General features: G+C 37.1%; 1 protein-coding gene across 1 annotated transcript; it reads right to left on the bottom strand.

Moving 5' to 3' along the window:
- Positions 1–2280: 2280 nt before the first annotated feature.
- Positions 2281–3159, bottom strand: LOC149207909 (uncharacterized). Its single transcript, XM_089398180.1, has one exon. The coding sequence runs from the start codon at positions 3157–3159 to the stop codon at positions 2281–2283; it is 879 nt and encodes a 292-aa protein (XP_089254306.1).
- Between the last annotated feature and the right edge of the window lie 16680 nt (positions 3160–19839).

Genomic DNA, 19839 nt, shown 5'->3' with positions numbered 1-19839 from the left:
CGAGACTTTCAGCCAAATCTTGGGGTCCCATATTTTATTCCAGAGAGGGTCCTTGACAGTGTGTTCCTTCATGATGATGTGATAGGCCTCCCTAGTTGTGAAGGTTCCTTTTTCTTCATAGCCCCATCTAAGAATATCCTTTCCCTATGAGTATTGTATTCTTCTCTTTTCTAATTCAGTACTAAGAATCTGTTGAGCTGAGTCCATTCCCTGTCTTGTTATGTGGTCCATGCTACACCATTGCCTGTGCCCTTGCAATGTGGAAGGAAGCCAGAAGTGCTTGACAGTATTATAGGTTTTCATTTCCTGCTCTAGGATTTGATGAGGTAAGATCAAATCCTTTAGTTTGGGTTGCTGCGGCCAAGATTCGTCCCAGAACCTTGCTGTATTGCCGTCCTTCACTTCCCAGAAGCTATGATGCTGAATTAAGAGCTTGTGTTGCTTGGCCGCATTCCAGATTAGAGAACCCAGGTTGACTTCTGAAATTCAGATTAATTCTTTAGTGGGTCGACTGTTGGCATACTTTGCAGTCCATAGGGATGCCCAAGGGGTGGATGGCATAGAAAGCCATTTCCACCAAATGCGGGCACCCATAACCATATTGCTGTGGTAAGGATCCCGCAGACCCATTCCACCAGCAAGCTTTGGCCGGCAAACTGTGTCCCAATTAACTAGAGCCCATTTGCGTTTTTGATCTGAGTTGCCCCATAGGAAGGATGTTTGTAGGCGTTTGATCTCTTTGAGAACCCATTTGGGTGCTGCTAGGATCGAGAAGAGATACAATGGCATGGATTGCAGAACCACCTTGATTAAGACAAGGCGACTGGCCATATTGAGAGCCCTATGAGTCCAGGAAGATAATCGAGCCTCCAGTTTTTCTAAGAGCATTCTCCAAGAGGAGTGTTTCAAAGCTGAGTCAGTCAAAGGAGCACCAAGATACTTGGAAGGGAGAGCAGCAATTGAGAATCCAAGAATACGAGCTATAGAAGCTTGGGTGACAGCTGGGGTATGAAAAAAGAAGATTTGAGATTTGGCCTTGTTTATCTTTGTGCCAGAGGCCTCCGAAAAGTCCGTCAATAGTGAATTGAATTGTCGAGCTTCCTGGACTGATGGGTGACCAAAAAGCATATTGTCGTCCACAAATTGCTGATGAGTGAAGGTTGGAGAGTTAGGAAATGACAGGCCTCTTAGTTTCTGGGACAACAGAGCAGCTTTAATACTGTGGCCAAGACCTTCCGCCATTAACACAAAGAGGAAGGGGGAAAGGGGGTCCCCCTGTCTGATACCCCAGGAAGGCTGGAAAGGTGATGAGGGGATACCATTGATCAAAATTGAGAAGAAAGAGGAAGAGATGAGACTCATGACCCAGCGAATCCAAGTTGGGGAGAAACCAAAGGCAGATAGGGTCTTTTGAATGTACATCCAACTTAAACTGTCAAAGGCTTTTGAGAGGTCGATTTTGAGTAGCATACCTGATTTCTTGGAGTGCTTCAGGGAGTGGATAATTTCGTGAGTTAGGATTATGTCGTCTGTAATCTACCTGCCTTCTACATATCCTGACTGCTCTGGTGAAATGAGAAGTGGTAGCAGCGATTTGAGTCTTGATGCTACGATTTTGGACACTATTTTGTAGATGACGTTGCACAGGGAAATGGGCTGAAATTTGTCAGGGGTGCTAGATTGAGCTTCCTTTGGGATAAGGGCTATGAATGTGGCATTCATAGCTGGAAGCATCCACCTCATGGTTCTTGATTCTTCAACAATCTGCCAGACTTCCAATTTGATTAGCTCCCAGAAATTATGGAAAAAATTGGAGGTAAATCCATCCGGCCCCGGCGCCTTGCCTTCTTTCAGTTGATGAACTGCATTTTCCACTTCCTGTAAGTCGACCGGCCTGAGTAAGAGCTGGTTGTGCTTCTCTGTGACTAGTTTGGGGATGTTCTCTGTGATTTTTCCTATCGCTTGCATTCTGTCCACCTGTGGTTCTTGATGAGCTTGCTTAAAGTAGTTGAGAAGTTCGAGCTCGATTTCTTCATGTTTTTCCACTTTTACCCCCTGCTCATTTTGGATGTGAGTAATATTGTTATTCATTCGGTGTTGAATAGTGGAACGGTGAAAAAATTTGGTATTTTTTTCTCCTTCCTTTAGCCACCTGATTCTTGATTTTTGCCTCCAGAGCATTTCTTCTTGTTTGGCCCTCTCTGAGATCTGGGTTTCAAGAGACTTTTCCTGTTCCAAAATTTCCTCTGATCTTCCTTCTGTGATGATCCGTTGCTGTAACTATTTCATATCTTGATCAAGAGCAGTCTGAGCCTGGAAAATGTTACCAAACGAAGAATGGTTCCATTGTTTTATTTTACTCTTGAGGTATTTAAGTTTCTGCTGAAATTTGAACATGCTTGTACCATTTGGCGAAGAGAAGTTGGTCCATTCCAAATTTACCAGATTGACAAAATCCGGATTTGTCATCCAAAAAGCCTTGAAGTGAAACGGCCTGCGGGTAGCATTGCATGGTCGAGACCATTGGAGGGAAATTAGCCAATGGTCTGAGCCTGTCAGCAGTAGGATTGATGTTGAAAGGTCTCCCCCTAAGTGGATTGCGTTGTCAGAGATTAGGAATCTGTCCAGGCGAGACGCAATTTGGTGCGAACCAGCTCTTTTGTTATTCCAGGTAAAAAGGCCATTGTTGAATGGCATGTCAATAAGCCAATTGCTTTGAATGTAATCTTTTAGATTGTTACTTTCCTTGTCCAGCTTGTTCCTTCCTCCTCGCTTTTCTTCCATCTTGGTTATCATGTTGAAGTCGCCCCCAGTGATCCAGAGCGGATGAGACCTATCAGTATTGATTGAGGAAAGGGTATTCAGAAGTTCTACCTTATGCATAGCTTCCTGGGGAAAATATACATTGGTTATGTGACCATGTATACTGGTTCCTGTAATGTGGAAAGTAGCTTGAAGGAAATGCTTGTTTGCATGAATGTTGTTGAGCTCGATTGTGCGTGCATCCCAGATGATTGCCAAGCCTCCTGAGGCACCAGAGGCATCTACTGCTGCTGCTATACTACCCGGCCAGACTTTTGCAGCAATTCGGTCTAGAGAGATGGAGTTGCATTTAGTTTCCTGCAGAAAGAGAATTTGGGGCTTCTCTTGCTTTATCATGTTCTTAATCAGTCTACTTTTCCCAGGGCTATTGAGCCCCCTAATGTTCCATGAGATTAGCTTCATGATGGAAGGTTGGAGAGAGAGTTGTAATACTTTGTAAGCTTGGAGTACCTGCCTGACTCCACTAGCATTTCCCCAATGCGAATGGTGCGTTGAAGATCCATTTTCCTCCCTCTCTTTTTGTTATCTTTGAGTATGCTTTTCCCATCCCAAAGACCTCTAGTTTGAATACCTAGGGATTTTTGCCTTTGAGCTCTGGAGAGAATTACTTCCAGATTCTCCAACTATCGCTCTGGGATTTTATCATAATTTTTTGTTTTGCATGCCTGCTCTAGACCAAGAATGTCCAAATCCCCAATGTCTATGCTTTCTGGTTCTTCTTCCATATGCTGTGTGTCACTTATGTCTTCTGTTGTTTTTGTTGCCTTGGAAAGGTCAGGCTGCGAGTTGTCTACTTCCATTCCTTGCGAGTACCAGGTTGGGACTGTGCGCATAGCCGTGGAGGAAGGATCTGTGGGTAATGGTTCTTTTGGGATTTTTTTGGGATCAGAATGTGCAGGTTGTTTGTTCACCATGGGATCCTTCTCAGCTAGGACATGGGGCTCAGGGTTGTGTACTTCTTGTCGGGCTAGCACTTCAAAACTGTTGCTCATAGAGGGTTTTGATGAGCTGGCTTGAGGCTTCTTAGGGATTGTATTAGGTTTCTTGTGATTTTTCCTACAATTGGCAACTTTCGCGAAGCCAGTCAGATTCGGCTCCTCAGGGGTAGTGGTATTCAAGGGTTTCTGGTTTAGAGGACAGTCCCGAAACAGGTGACCCAGTGCATGGCATCTCCTGCATCTGAATGACACATGTTCATAATCAATTAACTGAACCCATTCAACATCATCATGAAAAATACTTACCGCATCCGGAAGTGCCTTGCTAAGGTGCATATAAACGCAAATGCGGGCAAAGGAGGTGTATCTTCAGAGTTTTGTTTCCTCTGCCGTTTTGACAAATTCACCGAGACCATTTCCTATGGTTTGTAACGTCTCTTCGTCCCAGTATTCCATTGGGAGAGAGTAGAGATGGATCCAGACTGGCACCCAGCTGAGATCTTCTTTATCTGGATTGAAGCGCTCCACCCATCCCCTCAGATATAGGCCAGCTGCGTTGAAAAAATAGGGGCCGCCATCTAGTACTCTGTTTCGGTCCTCCAAGCAGTTAAAGATGGCCGTGAAGAACCCTTTAGGTCCTAGCTGCAGTGTTATGTGTCCTTTCGGCTTCCACTTCGCTGCTATCCAGCCATGCAGCGCTTTCTCTATTGGCCACATACCTATGAATTTGCCTATCAATGCATGATCTCTCATGTACTGGATCTGAGCATTGATCCGATGACTTGGGAGCTCTATTTTCGGGCGTTCAGCAGCAACCGGTCTATAGGTGTTTGAGGTGACCTGGGGGTTCTCCCTGTCGTTCGTCTTGGCATCTTGTGGATCTATCTTCTCTCTGTCTCCATTTTGATCAGCTGAACTAGTTCCTTCCTCACGCCTCTGAGGAGAATCATTTGCGTTGGGGGGAGGGTGCAGCGTCCTCCCCCTGGGGGGTATTCATGATGCTCATGCTGCTTCTTGTCATATGCTGCCCTTCGTATTGCTGATGGTGTGACAGCATTGCAGAAGGCTGCTCAGGTCTGTCGTTGCAGGTTCTGCAGAAACCTTAAGTCGCCATTCCTCAGACGCTCAACAAGCACAATCTCATTCCCCTTTAGTGATTTTATTCTTCATAAATATTTCCTTTTGCAAGCCTTCATTGCCTTGATTTAAAGACTTTATTTTATCTGATTATCCTTACTATTAATTTAACATCTAAATTATAATAGATTTTTCCATTACTAAAAAACAATAAATAACAAAAAAAAATGTTTATCTATCATATTAAAACATTTTTATAAACCCTAACCAAAAAACAAACGAACATTATAACAAAAGTACTCAAAAGATTAAAAAAAATCATTAAAATCTTTTAAAATAAAAACTTTAAAAGTATGTAGGTAAAATAAGTGGTGTGAAAACAATGTGGGAGGCGATTGTGATTCCCCTCCTTGCAACCCACCGCCCAAGGGGAGAACGGTCCGATGGGAGTTTCTACCTCCTTTATCTTCCTTGAGAGTCTCCCATTTCCTTACCACTTGTTTCACATGTTTAATTTTTTAATTTTTAAATATTTTTCAATAATTTTTTATAAAGTTTAATTTTTATAAAGTATTTTTTAATACTTTTATTATATGTTCCATTTATTTTAAATTATTTAAGGTAAAGTTAAGAGTGACGTAAATGTGAATAGAGAATTGTGTTTACAATAATAATAATGTTAATTTTTATGTTATAGTTTAAAAAATGTTTTTATATTAAATTTAAAAAAAATGTTAGTAATAGTTTTCAATTTAAGAATTAAAACTTTGAGGGTTAAAATTATAGTTTAAAAAAATTATAACTCTGATTTTTAAAATGATAAAAAATATATTAATCATTACTCTATTTAATGCTTTGGAAGTTTAATTTAAGATTTTGGTTACAACCATATTTATTATTAAGATCATGATTTTAATGTTTTTTTTTTTTTTTTTTTTTTTTTTTTTTATATTTATAAAATATATTTTATTTATTTTAAATTATTTAAGGTAAAGGTAAGGGTGATATAAAAGTGAATAGAGAATTTTGTTTACAACATTGTTAATGTTTTACGTTATAGTTTAAAAAATATTTTAATATTAAATCTTTTCCCAAAAAAATTAGTATTGTTAGCAATGTTTTTCAATTTTGGAATTAATTTTCAAATTTCGGTTGTAATGGTATTGATGGTTAAGATAATAGCTTAAAACAAGTTATAGTTTTAATTTTGAAAATGATAAAATTGATGTTAGTCATTACTGCAATAAATAATGATTTTGGTATAATATCATTTATTATTGAGGTCATGGTTTTAAACAAGTTGTAATTTTAACTGAAGAATTAACAACAACAATAAATCTAGATTTAGAGATTGATTTTAAGGTTTTATTTTTTATTTTTTATTGGTAATGGTTGTAAAATGTGATAATTTCAACCTAGAAAAATAAAAAGTTATCATTGGTAAGACTAGTTAGAAAATTGATTCTGATTATTATAGTTACAAGTATATAAATTTTAAAGTAGAGCTCTCATTTTTAAATCATAGTTTTTATCAAATTGACAACTATATTTATAAAATAATTATAATTTTGATAAGGTGAAAAACCATGATAATTATAATTTTGATGAAGTGAAAAAACATGATAGAGAGATTATTGAATCAATCAAATACCACATGGTGCACGAGCTTCCTTGGTCTCATGCAATCCTCATCAACAAAAAAAAAGTTCTTGTGAGTTTCTAATATGTGTTGTTACACCCAAGTATTTTAAGCTATTGATACACCTATTATGTTAGTTGATGATACGCCTAGTGGATTTTTTTTGCTACTCATGTAGCTACATTTTATCAAAGTGATGATTGCGCTTGAGTTGTTGATATTCCCAGGATCGTGTGTTGATACTCCTACTGTGTGGAGTTGTTGACACAATCAATATGGCCAGTTGATTAGCTACACTACTACCACACAAACCCTACTAGACACACTTCCGAAATGGTTACAAGTTGGTTTTTTCTGCATGCTAAGAGGAGGTGAATCAGTTCATTTTTGGAAGATGAAAGGATCTACAAATTGGGAAGCGATCTATTTTAGTCGGAATGCGAAAAGGTCAATAGTGTGAAGATAAATCCAGTGAGAACAAGTAAAGTGACGTTTTTTTTCGGCATTCATGCTTTCGCTACTACCTCTTAGCTCTTGTACCTTTAGTTGTTGGACTGTTGGTTGGTTAGCTATTGCACGATTTTCAGAGAGCATGACTGGAAGTTGTGTGAGTCAGGAAGGTGTCTAGTTGTTGTGCATGGTGTTTTTGTGTAATAGTATAGGAAATTCAAGCACTTTGAGGGAGCTATTATTTAATATAAATTTTTGTCTATAAAAACACATTTTGAATTGATAAAAGATACTTGAATATCTTCCCGTGTTTCTTCTTTGTGATTTAACCTTGAATTGTTTAATTTAGTAGCCAAACTCCAATGCCCTGGGTTGTTCGTTCTGTAACGACAATCTATATTTTGTAGGTGTTGTGAAAGCTACAAAACCTAGACTATATTAAGTGGTATTAGAGTGTGATTCGTTTTAGGATTTGCAACTTGAATTGCTTTGTGTAACAAAGTACCAATAAACCTTGTCAATGGTTGCATAATAGGAGTGTTGAAGGTGCAAGTTGGGTCACAAAACTTGGGTTGAGGTCTGTGGATGTTGGTAAGACATTTACAACTTGTAAGGATGCCACCAAGGAGAAGCAGAGTAGGACAAGAAGGTGCAAGAAATCAAGAGCTAGAAGAATTAAGATGAAGAATAGAAGCATTGGAGCATAAACGAAATGGAGATGCAGAGGTAGATTTAGAGATTGAAGATGAAATAGATGAAGAATGGGAGATTGAGGAGAGAGACCCAACATCAAGGTTAATTTCATACTTGAGCAACAGAGTTAGTGCAAGAATTAAAGTTTCTTGTCATGATGGAAATCTTAGAGCTTATGCGCTCATCGATTGGATTAGGGAACTCAAAAGATACTTCAAGTATGAAAATGTTCAGGATCCAAATTGAGTGAAATTTTCCATGATGAAGTTGAAAGGCCATGGTGCACTGTGGTGGGATATGCTACAAAAAGACAAAGTAAATAATCAGCTAGAAAAGATCAATAATGGGAATAAGATGGTCACAAATATCAAGGATAAATGTTTGTCTATTTATTACCCACATAATCTATATAGACAAGTCCATAACCTAACACAAAAGGTGACCTTTATTCATGAGTACACCCAGGAATTGTTTAGATTGTCACTTCGATCAGGTATAAAAGAACCAAAATTTCAAAGAGTCACAAGGTATGTGAATGGACTAAAATACTTGATTCAAGATGAAATGGGTACGCATTATTTCCAAACTGTTGATGGATCCTATCACATTTCCCTTAAGGTGGAGGAAAATTTGAATGATAAAACACAATAGAAAGGTAGAGGAACATGTTTTAGAGGAAGTGAAAAGGAGGAATAATCTACAAGTGGTCAAAGTGGTAGAGGTAGAAGTAGTACTGGAAGAGGCAGAGGAAGTCTCTGAAGAGGAAAGGGAAAGTATGTAATTACTTGTTATCATTATGGAGTTGAAGAACATAAGAAATCTGAGTTCCTAGAAGGACAAAATTCATGGAGAAGAGGCGAAGCTAGAACACAAGTTATAGAAGACGAGGAAGCTTTTGTCGCTAGAGAAAAAGTGATTGTACTTCAATAAGAACAAGGAGAAATTTGGGTGTTTCATAGAGTACATTTCAAGCCTAAGAGGAAGAAAGTGGAAGAAATAGAACAAAGAAGGAAAGTTTCAAAACTAAGTGTAAGGTCCAAGGAAATTGTTGTATCTTGGTCATAGATGGTGGAACTACAAAGAATTTAGTGTCCAATGAAGTCATGGACAAGTTGAAACTCAATATTTTAGTCCATCCCAACCCTTAAAAAGTTCGTTGGTTAAAAAAGGGACAAAATGTGGTTGTGACTAAGAAATGCTTATTGTATTTTCAAATCGACAACCTTCAGGAGCAAGTACTGCACGATGTGGTTGATATGGATGCATGCCACATACTTCTAGGAAGGTCATGGATATTTGACAAATAATTTCACCATGATGGTCGAGCAAAGACACATGAGTTCAGGAAGGATGGCCAATGATACAAAATCACCCTAATGCTAGAAAATATAGTTGTAACAACAGGAAGTTATGGAAGTACCAACATTTGTAACAAAAATATCATGTTGTGTTCAGCTAAGCAGTTTGTACATGAGGAACGAAGGGTGAAATTCTTTTTATGAGTGATTCCAAAGGCTATGCTAGAGGAAGTGAAATTAGAAACCATTATGACAGAAATCAAATCCTTGTTAGATAAATTCAAGGAGTTTCTTGTGAATGAATTGGCAGAAGGACTACCTCTTGTGAGAAGTGTTTCTCATTAGATTGACTTGATTCCAGGATCAACCTTACTAAACAAGGAACCGTACAAGATGACTCCTGCAGAGAATGAGGAAGTAGATAAGTAGGTTCACGAGTTTCTTGACAAAGGACTGATAAGACACACCAGTTGTACTGACTCCGAAGAAGATAAGTGAATGGAGAATGTGCACAAATTATCGAGCCATTAATAAGATAACCATAAAGTTTTGATTTCCCTTTCCAAGGATGGAGGATATTATGGAATATTTGAGTGGGGTTTCATATTTCACCAAGATCGACTTAAAGAGTGGCTATCATCAAATCTAGATCAGGGAAGGTGATCAGTGGAAAACTGCTTTCAAGACAAAAGATGGTTCTTTTAAATGGTTGGTTATGCCACTTGGGCTGACTAATGCCATTAACATGTTCATGAGACTCATGAATGAGGTATTGAAACCATCCTTGGGAATGTTTGTCATAGTATATCTGGATGAAATTTTTATCTTCAACAAAAACAAAGAGGAACACTTGGAACACATAAGGCAAGCGTTGCAGTGGTTGAAGGAACATAATTTGTTGATCAACTTGAAAAAATGTACATTCATTTAGAATGAGTTAGTGTACATGGTATTTGTGATTTCCAAGGAAGGTTTGAAGATGGATTCTGAAAAGGTGAGGGCTATTTTGGATTGGCAAAACCTCAGTTTACTTTGGAGGTGAGGAGCTTTCATGGATTGGAAAGCTTCTACCAAAAAATCATTAGGAATTTCAACCAGATTTGTGCACCTCTTATTGAGTGCATGAAGAAGGAAAATTTTAAATGGACAGTAGCAGTAGGGAAAGCATTTGCAAATTTGAAAAGAAAGGTGACAAAGAAATATGTTTTCGTGCTTCCATACTTTGATAAAGTATTCCAATTTTACTGTTATGCAAGTGTGACAATAATTAGAGTAGTTTTAAGTCAGGAAGGCAAACCAATAGCATTCTTTAGTGAGAACTTGAAAAATTCCAAGAAGAAGTATTTCGTATATAATCAACAATTTTCTTCTATTATGTAGGCATTGAAGAAGTGGAGACATTATTTGTTTCCCAAGTAATTTGTCTTGTTTACTAATCACAAGGAATTATAATATATCAGCAGTCAAGGTAAGTTAATTCAAAGGCATTCTAAACAGGTTGAATCCTGCAAAGTTATATATTTGTTTTGAAGCATAGATCTAGGAATTCAAACAAATTTGTCAATTCCTTGAGTAGGAGAGTGTTGTTACTTAAAACTTTTTCAGTAGAAGTGGTAGTTTTGGAAAGCATGAAGGAATCATGTGTAGAAGATGTCAACTTTGGAGAAGATTTTACAACTTGTAGAGGACCTTGGAATGTGGATAGAACCATGTTCTTATATTACCATATCCAAGAAGGGATTTTATTAAAAAATCAATGATTTTGCATTCCTCAAGGGTTAATGAGGTTGAATCTTATTAAGGAGCTACATGGTAGAGGCCTAGATGGACATTTTGGCATGGATGAGATTGCAATGTTTTTAAAGGAGAGGTATTTTTTGCCTAGCATAAACAAGGATGTCGAAAATTTTGTTGAATGTTGTAGAGTTTTCTAACTAGCCAAAGGTATAAGTCAAAATGCATGGTTGTATACTCCATTACCAGTACCAAAAAGGCCTTCGGAAGATGTGAGCATGGACTTTACCTTAGGATTTCCAAGGATGCAGGGGAAGCATGATTTAGTGATTCTTATTGTAGGTAGGTTTTCAAAGATGGCACATTTCATAGAATACAAGAGGACAAGTGATGCTACTAAAGTGGTTGTTTTATTCTTCAAAGAAGTAGTGAGACTTCATGGGTTGCCAAGAACCATTACTTCAGATAGGGACACAATATTTATGGGTCACTTTTGGGGAGCGTTGTGGAATAAGGTGGGATATAAAATATTATACAGTTTAACCTATCATCTGCATATAATTGGATAGATTGAAGTAGTGAGCACGAGTCTTTGAAATTGGCTGAGAATTTTGAGTGGTGAAAATCCCAACTAGTGGGATAGGATCTTGGCACAGGCAGAGTTTGCATACAATGACTTAGTGAACAGATCCACTAGTAAGATTCCATTTTAGATTGTTAATGGGTAGTCACTAAAGGGTATTATTGGCCTCGTACAGTTTCCATATTTGGGGGAAAGGAAGAGTTTGATGCAAGTGATTATGTAGACATATTTCAGTCGATACATGAACAAGTGAAGAAAATATTGCAACAATGTAATGACAGGTATAAGGAGGAGGTGTTGGGTGTGTGTTATATTATTTCCACGATTAGTCAAACATGTAGGGTGGTTGACAGCCTCCCTTGTTCATTGTGTTGGGCGCAGTAGGGGGTCACAGGGTGGGGGGGCTTGTAGGGGGGCGATAGTCCCCTTGTACGGGGTTCGAGGCAGCACCGCAAGAATTTTGTTTGGACCCTATATTAGGTGGCCAAACCTACCTATGGTTTTTTGCATGGGTTTTGAAAGTGGTTTTTGGAATGATATTTTTTTGCCCATGGCATTTTGTAAATCCGGTCAAGGGAACTACGATTATGTTCTAATCCAAGGTTAATGGATTGGGGTTTATGAATTCTTCGTCATGTGTATATATGTATTCTAGCATTAAAAGGAACATAATGAAAAATCAACCTAGTAGTCCCGGTTTGGGGATCATGAGGAAAATCTCTATGTATATGTCTTTTATGTTTTATGTTCTCGCCATTGTTTATTTTTCATTTTTTAGAATTCATATGCAGGTAATTTATGTATAGGGTTACAACCTACATAAGGAAGAATTGAAAAGACGGGAAATATTTTCCCTGAAGGAGAGTTGGTAACTTTGAATTTGCAGAAAATATAAGAAAATAGGCCCATGAAGAATTATTCTAAAAATTTCTGAGAATGCCTACAAGTTGGAGCTGACGAGAGACTTGGATATCTCTCTAATATTCAATTTATTTGATCTATATGATTTTCATGAAGGAGAAGGAAATGAATAGATGGGTACTCCCATTGAGTGGAAGAAACAATTACCAATCAAATCTATCAAAGAAGTGGAAGAAATTTTGGCTACCAAGGTTGGAAAGAAGACTCATCACGGGGAGTATTTGGAATATTTGGTCAAATGGAGAAATACCACATGAGCATGTCTACAAGGGAATTCAATCTCTTAATTAAATACATCAGTTGGTAGCTTATATTTTCTTACCAAGGGTGTCTGATGCAGGAGCATCCTTGCCCTCACGCAATCCTCATCAACCAAAATGAAAACAAGTTCTTGTGGTTTGTAATAAGTGTTGTGTTGTCGTTGTTATAACACCCTTCAAAAAATTCACTACATTCAAATTTTGGAGCCTACTATCACCGTCGCCTTGATCGTCAAGTGTCAGCTCATGGTATTGTACATGTTTCATGTTTCCTTGAATGGTATCAAGTGTCATTGCATTGGTTAGAACATCATTAGGTACATTTCATGGTCATAACATCTTCGTTGCTGTAAAATGAAATGTTTGGGTTGCAATCACACACACTTCACTCATTTTACTTAGGGAGTGTGTAAAAAGTGGCGTTTTGATGTACATTTATCATCATTCAAGCTTGTCTAAGTTTTCTCGATGAGTTAGTATGTGTCGCACATGGTTTTGTGTCTAAACTCATCATGCTCACCCCTTGTCCTACCATCTTGACTTAGACAAATATTTGGTTTCAAAGAAAACCCATTGAGGCCAAGAGCACATGGGGGCAATTTGATGTCGTGATAAGGCTTCCTTCATTGTTTCGAAAGTGTGCTTTCCACTCTCCAAGGAGCAGAGCACACTCCTTAAGCCCTTTCCCCTTCCTTTTTCTAAATCGTGCCCTTCAAGAGACTAAGTCTTCCTTTGAGCGCACTCCTTCAAATCGAAGAAGTGTGACCGCCTTGAGAACATTAGTGCACCCTTAAGGCCTTAATCCCAAACCTTCAATCTTCCACAATGCGCCATGAACCCTCTTTGACCCTTTGAGCACATGACTGCTCTTCGAAGGCACAAAGCATCAACCTTCAGCCTTTATACTTGTGCCATGCTCCCTCCTGGGCCTTTTGAGCACATGAGTGCACCTCGAAGTCCTAAATCCTTCTTTCTTCATCCTTCGGGAATGTGCCTTATGATCTCCCCCTCTCCCTTGGGAGCACAACGCACTTGGGAAGCTCAAAGCCTCCTCCTTTGTCTTTTTAACTTGTGCCACATGCCATACCTTGATTATCTTTCTACCTTGAGTGCATGAGTGCATGCCAAACCCCTGAAGCTTTCCCTCCTCAACCCTTCAACCCTTCGAAGTGTGCTAATGTTCCCAGAAGTTTTCCTTATCCCTTTTAAGCGCACTAAAAAGGAATGAACATAAAGTGTGCATAAAACATGTTAGAATATGAGATTTTCAGGCTGATGGTTGCTTTTCATGAGTGATTGCAGCCAGAGGTATCTTAGAAATAGCATGGAAAGCACACATGAGGAATATTAGGTAGACAATACAAACATAGGAAGCATCAAAGAATAAAGAACATAGTTAAATCTTGATGATTGAAGCACCCTAAAGACTCCAAGATCAAATATCCTTTGGAGGGTGAAGGCATCAATGTGTTGGAAATAATACTGAGAGGGGGGGTGAATCAGTATTATCAGATTAATCAAACTTTTCAAATGCCCAGAAACATATACGCTACTTCAGTTAAGTGAACCAGCGTGTACACGCTACTGTGACGAAGTAAAACAGCGTATAAGCAGAAAACTCACAATTTAGTTAGCTTATTCTTCAATTAAGTGCATCAGGACATTATTCATCACATTAACAGTAAACATGTGCAGTATAACAGAACAGATAAAAAGCCACACACATGAACACCAAGATATAAGGTGGAAACCCAATGTGGGTGAAAACCACCTGCTGCAAGTTGTCTCTATCTTTCTTTAATATGAAACTTCAGTTTACAATCTTTTGTACTGGTGCAGCCTTATACCAGTACGCAGGCTACAACCTGCAGAAGGCTTCAACCTTCTCTCGTTCTCCAAACTTCCTTGGAAGGGAGCTCCAACCCCCTTTGCTCTTGTACTAGCCAAGATACTAGTACGTAGGTGCTGACCTACAATCTTCCTTCTTCCAGGTATCACTTTTCATACATTTTCAGACTTGGATATTCCTGAAGCACAACATTACAATCTGAAGACCACAATTCATTCAATTTCCACAACAAATCATTGAAGCATAAAACAACCAAACTTTGAATCACTGAACTCTGTCAATCACCAGTTACCAGAACACAGAGCAGACTACAGAACTCTGCAATAACAGTCAGACCCCACTGTAAACCCAAATCAAGCTTCAAAAGATATACGCTACTTTAATGAGCAGAACCCGCGTATACACGCTCTTTTACCGAAGCCAACCTGCGTACAGATCTAAAAATAAACTTTCTCAATTTGCAGTTGTACCAGACATTAGTTAGACCCAGAACGTAACATTGCGACAATATGCAGATCTAGAAATACGCATAATCAACCATATCATGATAGTGCATTTCAAACCATTAGATCCCGATCTATCCTTAGATCTAGTCTTCCATCAACCGATGTGATCTCTCCTTGGCTTAGATCAAGCAACTCAGAACCTGCATATCAGATCTCTTTCTCTTTTAGATATTCAAGCCTTGTCGAAAGATGATATTTGCCTAATGATCTTCTTCTCCTTATATAGCCTTAGGCCTTTCTCAATACCAAGAGCCAAAACCATAGTAACACAATACCATCAACTTTAAAACTAGGGATCGACACGCCCGTCGAGACATAATGGTCCGAAATCATAGGCACAACTTCCAAGGACTAACCACCATGAACCAAAGGAACCTTTCCACATACACGCGCTTTTTCTGAATCGAACTAGCGTGTACACGCGACTTGGGCTTAACGAAACGGCGTGTATGAGCTTCCTTGGCATGCTGTACTGAGATCTGTCTTCTGATTAAGTTGCCATCACCTGTACCAACCTCTGAGCACCTGTACCATCCACTGAGTGAGTTGCCATCAAGGACAACACTTGAATCATAATGCCAACACAATGACCATAAGTTGGCAGCCATGTCACCACTGAATAAAGTCCATGTCATCAGTCACTATTAGTCCCATTTACCAAGGATAGCGACATGTCACGTCTTCACCATATGATGATGTGGAATTTATGATGCAATATTGTAATCATTGTAAATAAAAATGAGTGGAAATATAAGTCATTGATGGACAAAAGAGCCATGGATTTCCAAAATACATGTAATACCAAAGTCATATGTACTTCCAAAAGTCATTTTGAGGTCCATAGGTTGTAGACATCCAAAGGTCATTAGGAGTTGGAAAGTCAAGAGTCCTGGGGATGTGAAAAGTCATGCCTCAAATTATAAAAGGATCCCCATTTCTCAAGTACACGACTTTAAACATTAGATTCTCCCACAAGGCATCAAAGAGATATAGTTAGTACTTTTGGGGAGCAAGTAGTGGCTCTAACGCTCTACTATTGGAGCTACTGATGTCCATTGTATTTATGTATCTTGGAACTTTTTCTTAATATTTAAGCCTTTTCAAGCCAACACAATTTCACACATGGATTGTGAATGTTTCTAATACTATTCTTTGAATGTTTATGGTTCATGTTTTCTTTCACTTGTACTGGAGTAATTGAACTATTTCGGTGACTTCAGTGCTCAACTTATTGTAATTGTGTTGTAATGTTTATAATGATTGTTGAATCTATGTGATCTATTTTGATTGATGTTAGATGAGCCTTTCTCTTTCTATGAGTGTCTCTATTAGGGTAGTTCTAGTGCTTCTCTCTTAGAGGCCTACTTTGTTTCCCCTCTGCAGTGAAATAACCTTGATACATCTGCAATTGGACAGTAACAAGGCACACTCACTTGCTCATTTAAAAACACATACTTACTTCTCTCTTGTGCTAATAGCTAAAGCCAAGGCATATATTTAAGTTATGGTTGTTGGACCATATTCTAGATGGGACTCCAGAGGTCTAATTGGGACCTTATATCAAGGAGATCCCCTACATGTTGGTTGTATCCAACACCATCAACAGGTTGTTATACCCATGTATTTTAAGCTGACGATACACCTATTATGTTAGTTGTTGATACACCCATTGGATGGTTGTTTCTACTCCTATAGCTACATTTTATCAAAGAAACAACTACACTTGAGTTGCTGACACTCCCAGGATCATGGGTGATACTCTTGCTGCATGGAGTTGTTGACACATTCAAAATCGACAGTTGGTTAGTTTTGCTACTACATGGCAAGCCCTACTAGATGTGCTACCAGAATGAGACATAAGTTACAAATTTGGTTTCTCTACATGCTGAGAGGAGGTGAATTGGTTCATTTTTGGAATATGAAGAGGTCGACAACATGGGAAGTGATTTGTTTCAGTCAAAATGTGAAAAGGTCAAAAGTGTGAAGATAAATTGTGAGAACAAGGAAGTAAAGTGACTTTCTATTTCAACATTTAGGCTTTCGCTACTACCTCTTGACTCTTGGATATTTAGCCATTAGACTACTGGCATTGGTTGGTTGTTGCACAATTTTCAGAGTGCATGAATGGTTGTTGTGCGAGTCATGACAATATCTAGTTGTTGTATGTGGTGTTGTTGTGTAACAACATAGTAAATTCAAGCACTTCGAGGAGTTGTTCTTTAATATGATTTTTTTTTGGTAACAAAAGATTTTGAGTCGACAAAAGATACTTGAATCCCTTCCTGTATTTATTCTTTGTGATTTAATCTTGAATTAATTAGTTTAATAGCCAAACTCCAATGGCATGAGCTATGCGCTCTGTAACAACAATCTAGATTGTAACAACAATCTAGATCCTATAGGTGATGTGAAAGCTATAAAACCTAAACTATGTCAAGAGAGAAAAGGAATATTGAAAAAAAATAACACTCCATAATATAAAGTATTAACGCTGTAAAGTGTAAATATAAAAAATATCAAAGAAAGAGTGGAAAAATAAACATGATATTAAGAGTATAAAGATTTCAGAACCCTAGTATTAGAAATGTATACATGGAGACAAAGCTATGATGAAGCGAGCAAAAGGTAACATGCATGAACAGGGTCAAATATTTCTCAAAGGAAGTTTGATGTGTCAGAATCTAATTGTGTCTTATTATAAAACAATATAGAGGAAACAACATAAAGGATGAGTCTTAAAACACGTGTATAGGTTGATAGGTGGGTTTAAAAGTGAAAGGAAGATATTGCTAGATACAAAAAATTATAGAGGTAAATTAATACGTAAAATGGAAAATTGTTGTGCATATAAGGGAAGATGAAAGTTTAGATGTAAGAAATTTAATGGATGTTAATATTTGAAATTGTATTATACACATAAGAAAGGGTGAATTTTAATTATTGCTAGAAATAATGGTTGAATCGGCCAAATACATTGCAAATAAAGTTGTGTAGAAGGGAGGAATTTCGGTTAGCTTTGTTAACTAGAGAAGTTACATTGGAGTGATTGGATATCTAAGGACAAACAACCTAAAAATTTAGTGGAAAATATATTCATAGAAACCAAGGATCTTAGTGGTGAGTATATCCATCTTTAGTTGTAAATTATGTATATTAATAATAATGACAAAAGTTGTAGAATTTACAAAGGAGAAATCTTTTGATAATAGAGAGGTAAAAAAAAATAGAATATCGAAATAATTTAGAATGGTAAAATTAAAATATTGTAGAATTGTATTTTAGCCTAATATAAAATAAGGATTAATAAATTTTTTTAAACTTAATTGTGTATTATAAATAAATTGTTTTTATTTAATTTTTTTCAAATAATCAAAGAAGTTCAAAGTATTGATTTGTTAAGATGGAGCTAATACCATGAGCTTACAATTACATAAAGACATAAATATTTAAAATAAAGATATATGATTTAATAAAATATGAAATAATAACTAAATAAATTTACTAAGAGTAGGTTAAGATGAACATGATGGTGAAAATATGGATGCAAACATGGTTATACTTTTGAGTCTCCAACTTCTCAGCACTCTTAATTTGTTTACTAAATGAGAGAAGCTTGTCTAGGAAATCAATTGTCTAAAACAATATTATTCCATATTTAGGTAGGGAATAAAGAAATTGATTTAATTTGGAATAATATTTATTACATGTTATGATTATTTAGCCAAATAGTATGTTATCCTAAGTTTTAGTTTAATCATTTTATTGTTGATTGTATTTTCATTTTCCACCTTATCAATACATAAAAATGTTAAATTCCTTCAAAAAACATGTGATCACTATAGTCTATGTATTGAATGTAATCAAGGTCTTGCATATGGTACTCCACGTAGATGTTATTCTCAAGGATTAGTGTTTAGCATGATGAGTTGCATGTAGGTGTTCCAATGTCCTATTGTTGAATCTCTACAAGTAAACACATCCCACTCACTCTTCCCGTGATTCCATTGATGTACTTGTCTTCTTCTCATAATGTCACATATTGAAAGTTTCAATTGGTGACTCCTTGCAAGAAAATACATTTCACACTCGCTTCTCATGCTTCAATTGGTGTACATGTTGTCTTCTCATTCTTTTGTGTTCGTGCTAACTATCACAAGCATATTGTGAACGCAATTAACAATTATTCAATGTTGAGGGTATTTATGTAAACATTTGGTGACCATAAACCTATTCACGGAATAGATTCTAAAACAAGACAAAACGTCCAATGATTGAATTCAAGACCCTAATCTTTGAAGTGAGCCATTCAAATTTTTCTCTTAAATCAAGATTTGAAAGATAAATTCAACACTTCTGTATTCCAAAGTTAGCACATTGATATTGAATATTCTTTGAAAATAGTGTTTTCTTTTATGAAAGTGAACGAATAATTTATGTAAATGTTTAATTATTGTATACATAGTAATGGTAGAAGTTCTAAAACAAGAAAACATTTGTAGTGTTTAATTGAATTCAAGAACCCCGTCCTCATGAAAAGGGACCATATATATTTACTTGGGAGAAAGATTCCCCGATTCCTTAAATAATAGAAGGTAAGTTCCTTTTCAATCACAATTATGCATTCTAACCAATTGTTAATCCTCTTGGTATCACTTCTAAACTCTTAACCACAAACTCCTTTGTAGAAAGATAAAAGAGAAAGTTCCTCCTCACTATCTTTTCTCTTGACTTAGTCTCTTATGACAAAATGTCATCATGATGATGTAGAGTCTTCACTAATATTCAAAGGGTCATTTTTTATGGGAAGAGCCTAAACCTAGGATATTCAAAGACTTAAAATTTATTTCTTACTTTGACCTAAATTTTTACATGCTCTATAACCCCTACAATGATTTCTTTCTTACTAGTATGGATCTCCCTTCCTTTTTTTCACTCCATATTTAGGTATGATTTCATCCTATGAGTCACTTGGATTAATAATTAGACCATATTAAACTTTAGTGCCCCTTCCATCTCAGTCTTACCTCCCCCTTTCCCTTGTTTCCTAACATACCTCATAAGTTATCTT

Source organism: Pinus tabuliformis, chromosome 1_2 (genome assembly GCF_031772625.1).
Source record: "Pinus tabuliformis cultivar Carrire ecotype Pingquan chromosome 1_2, CPIR1, whole genome shotgun sequence".
NCBI classification, from domain to species: Eukaryota; Viridiplantae; Streptophyta; class Pinopsida; order Pinales; family Pinaceae; genus Pinus; species Pinus tabuliformis.
This window is presented reverse-complemented; position numbering and strand designations above follow the sequence as displayed.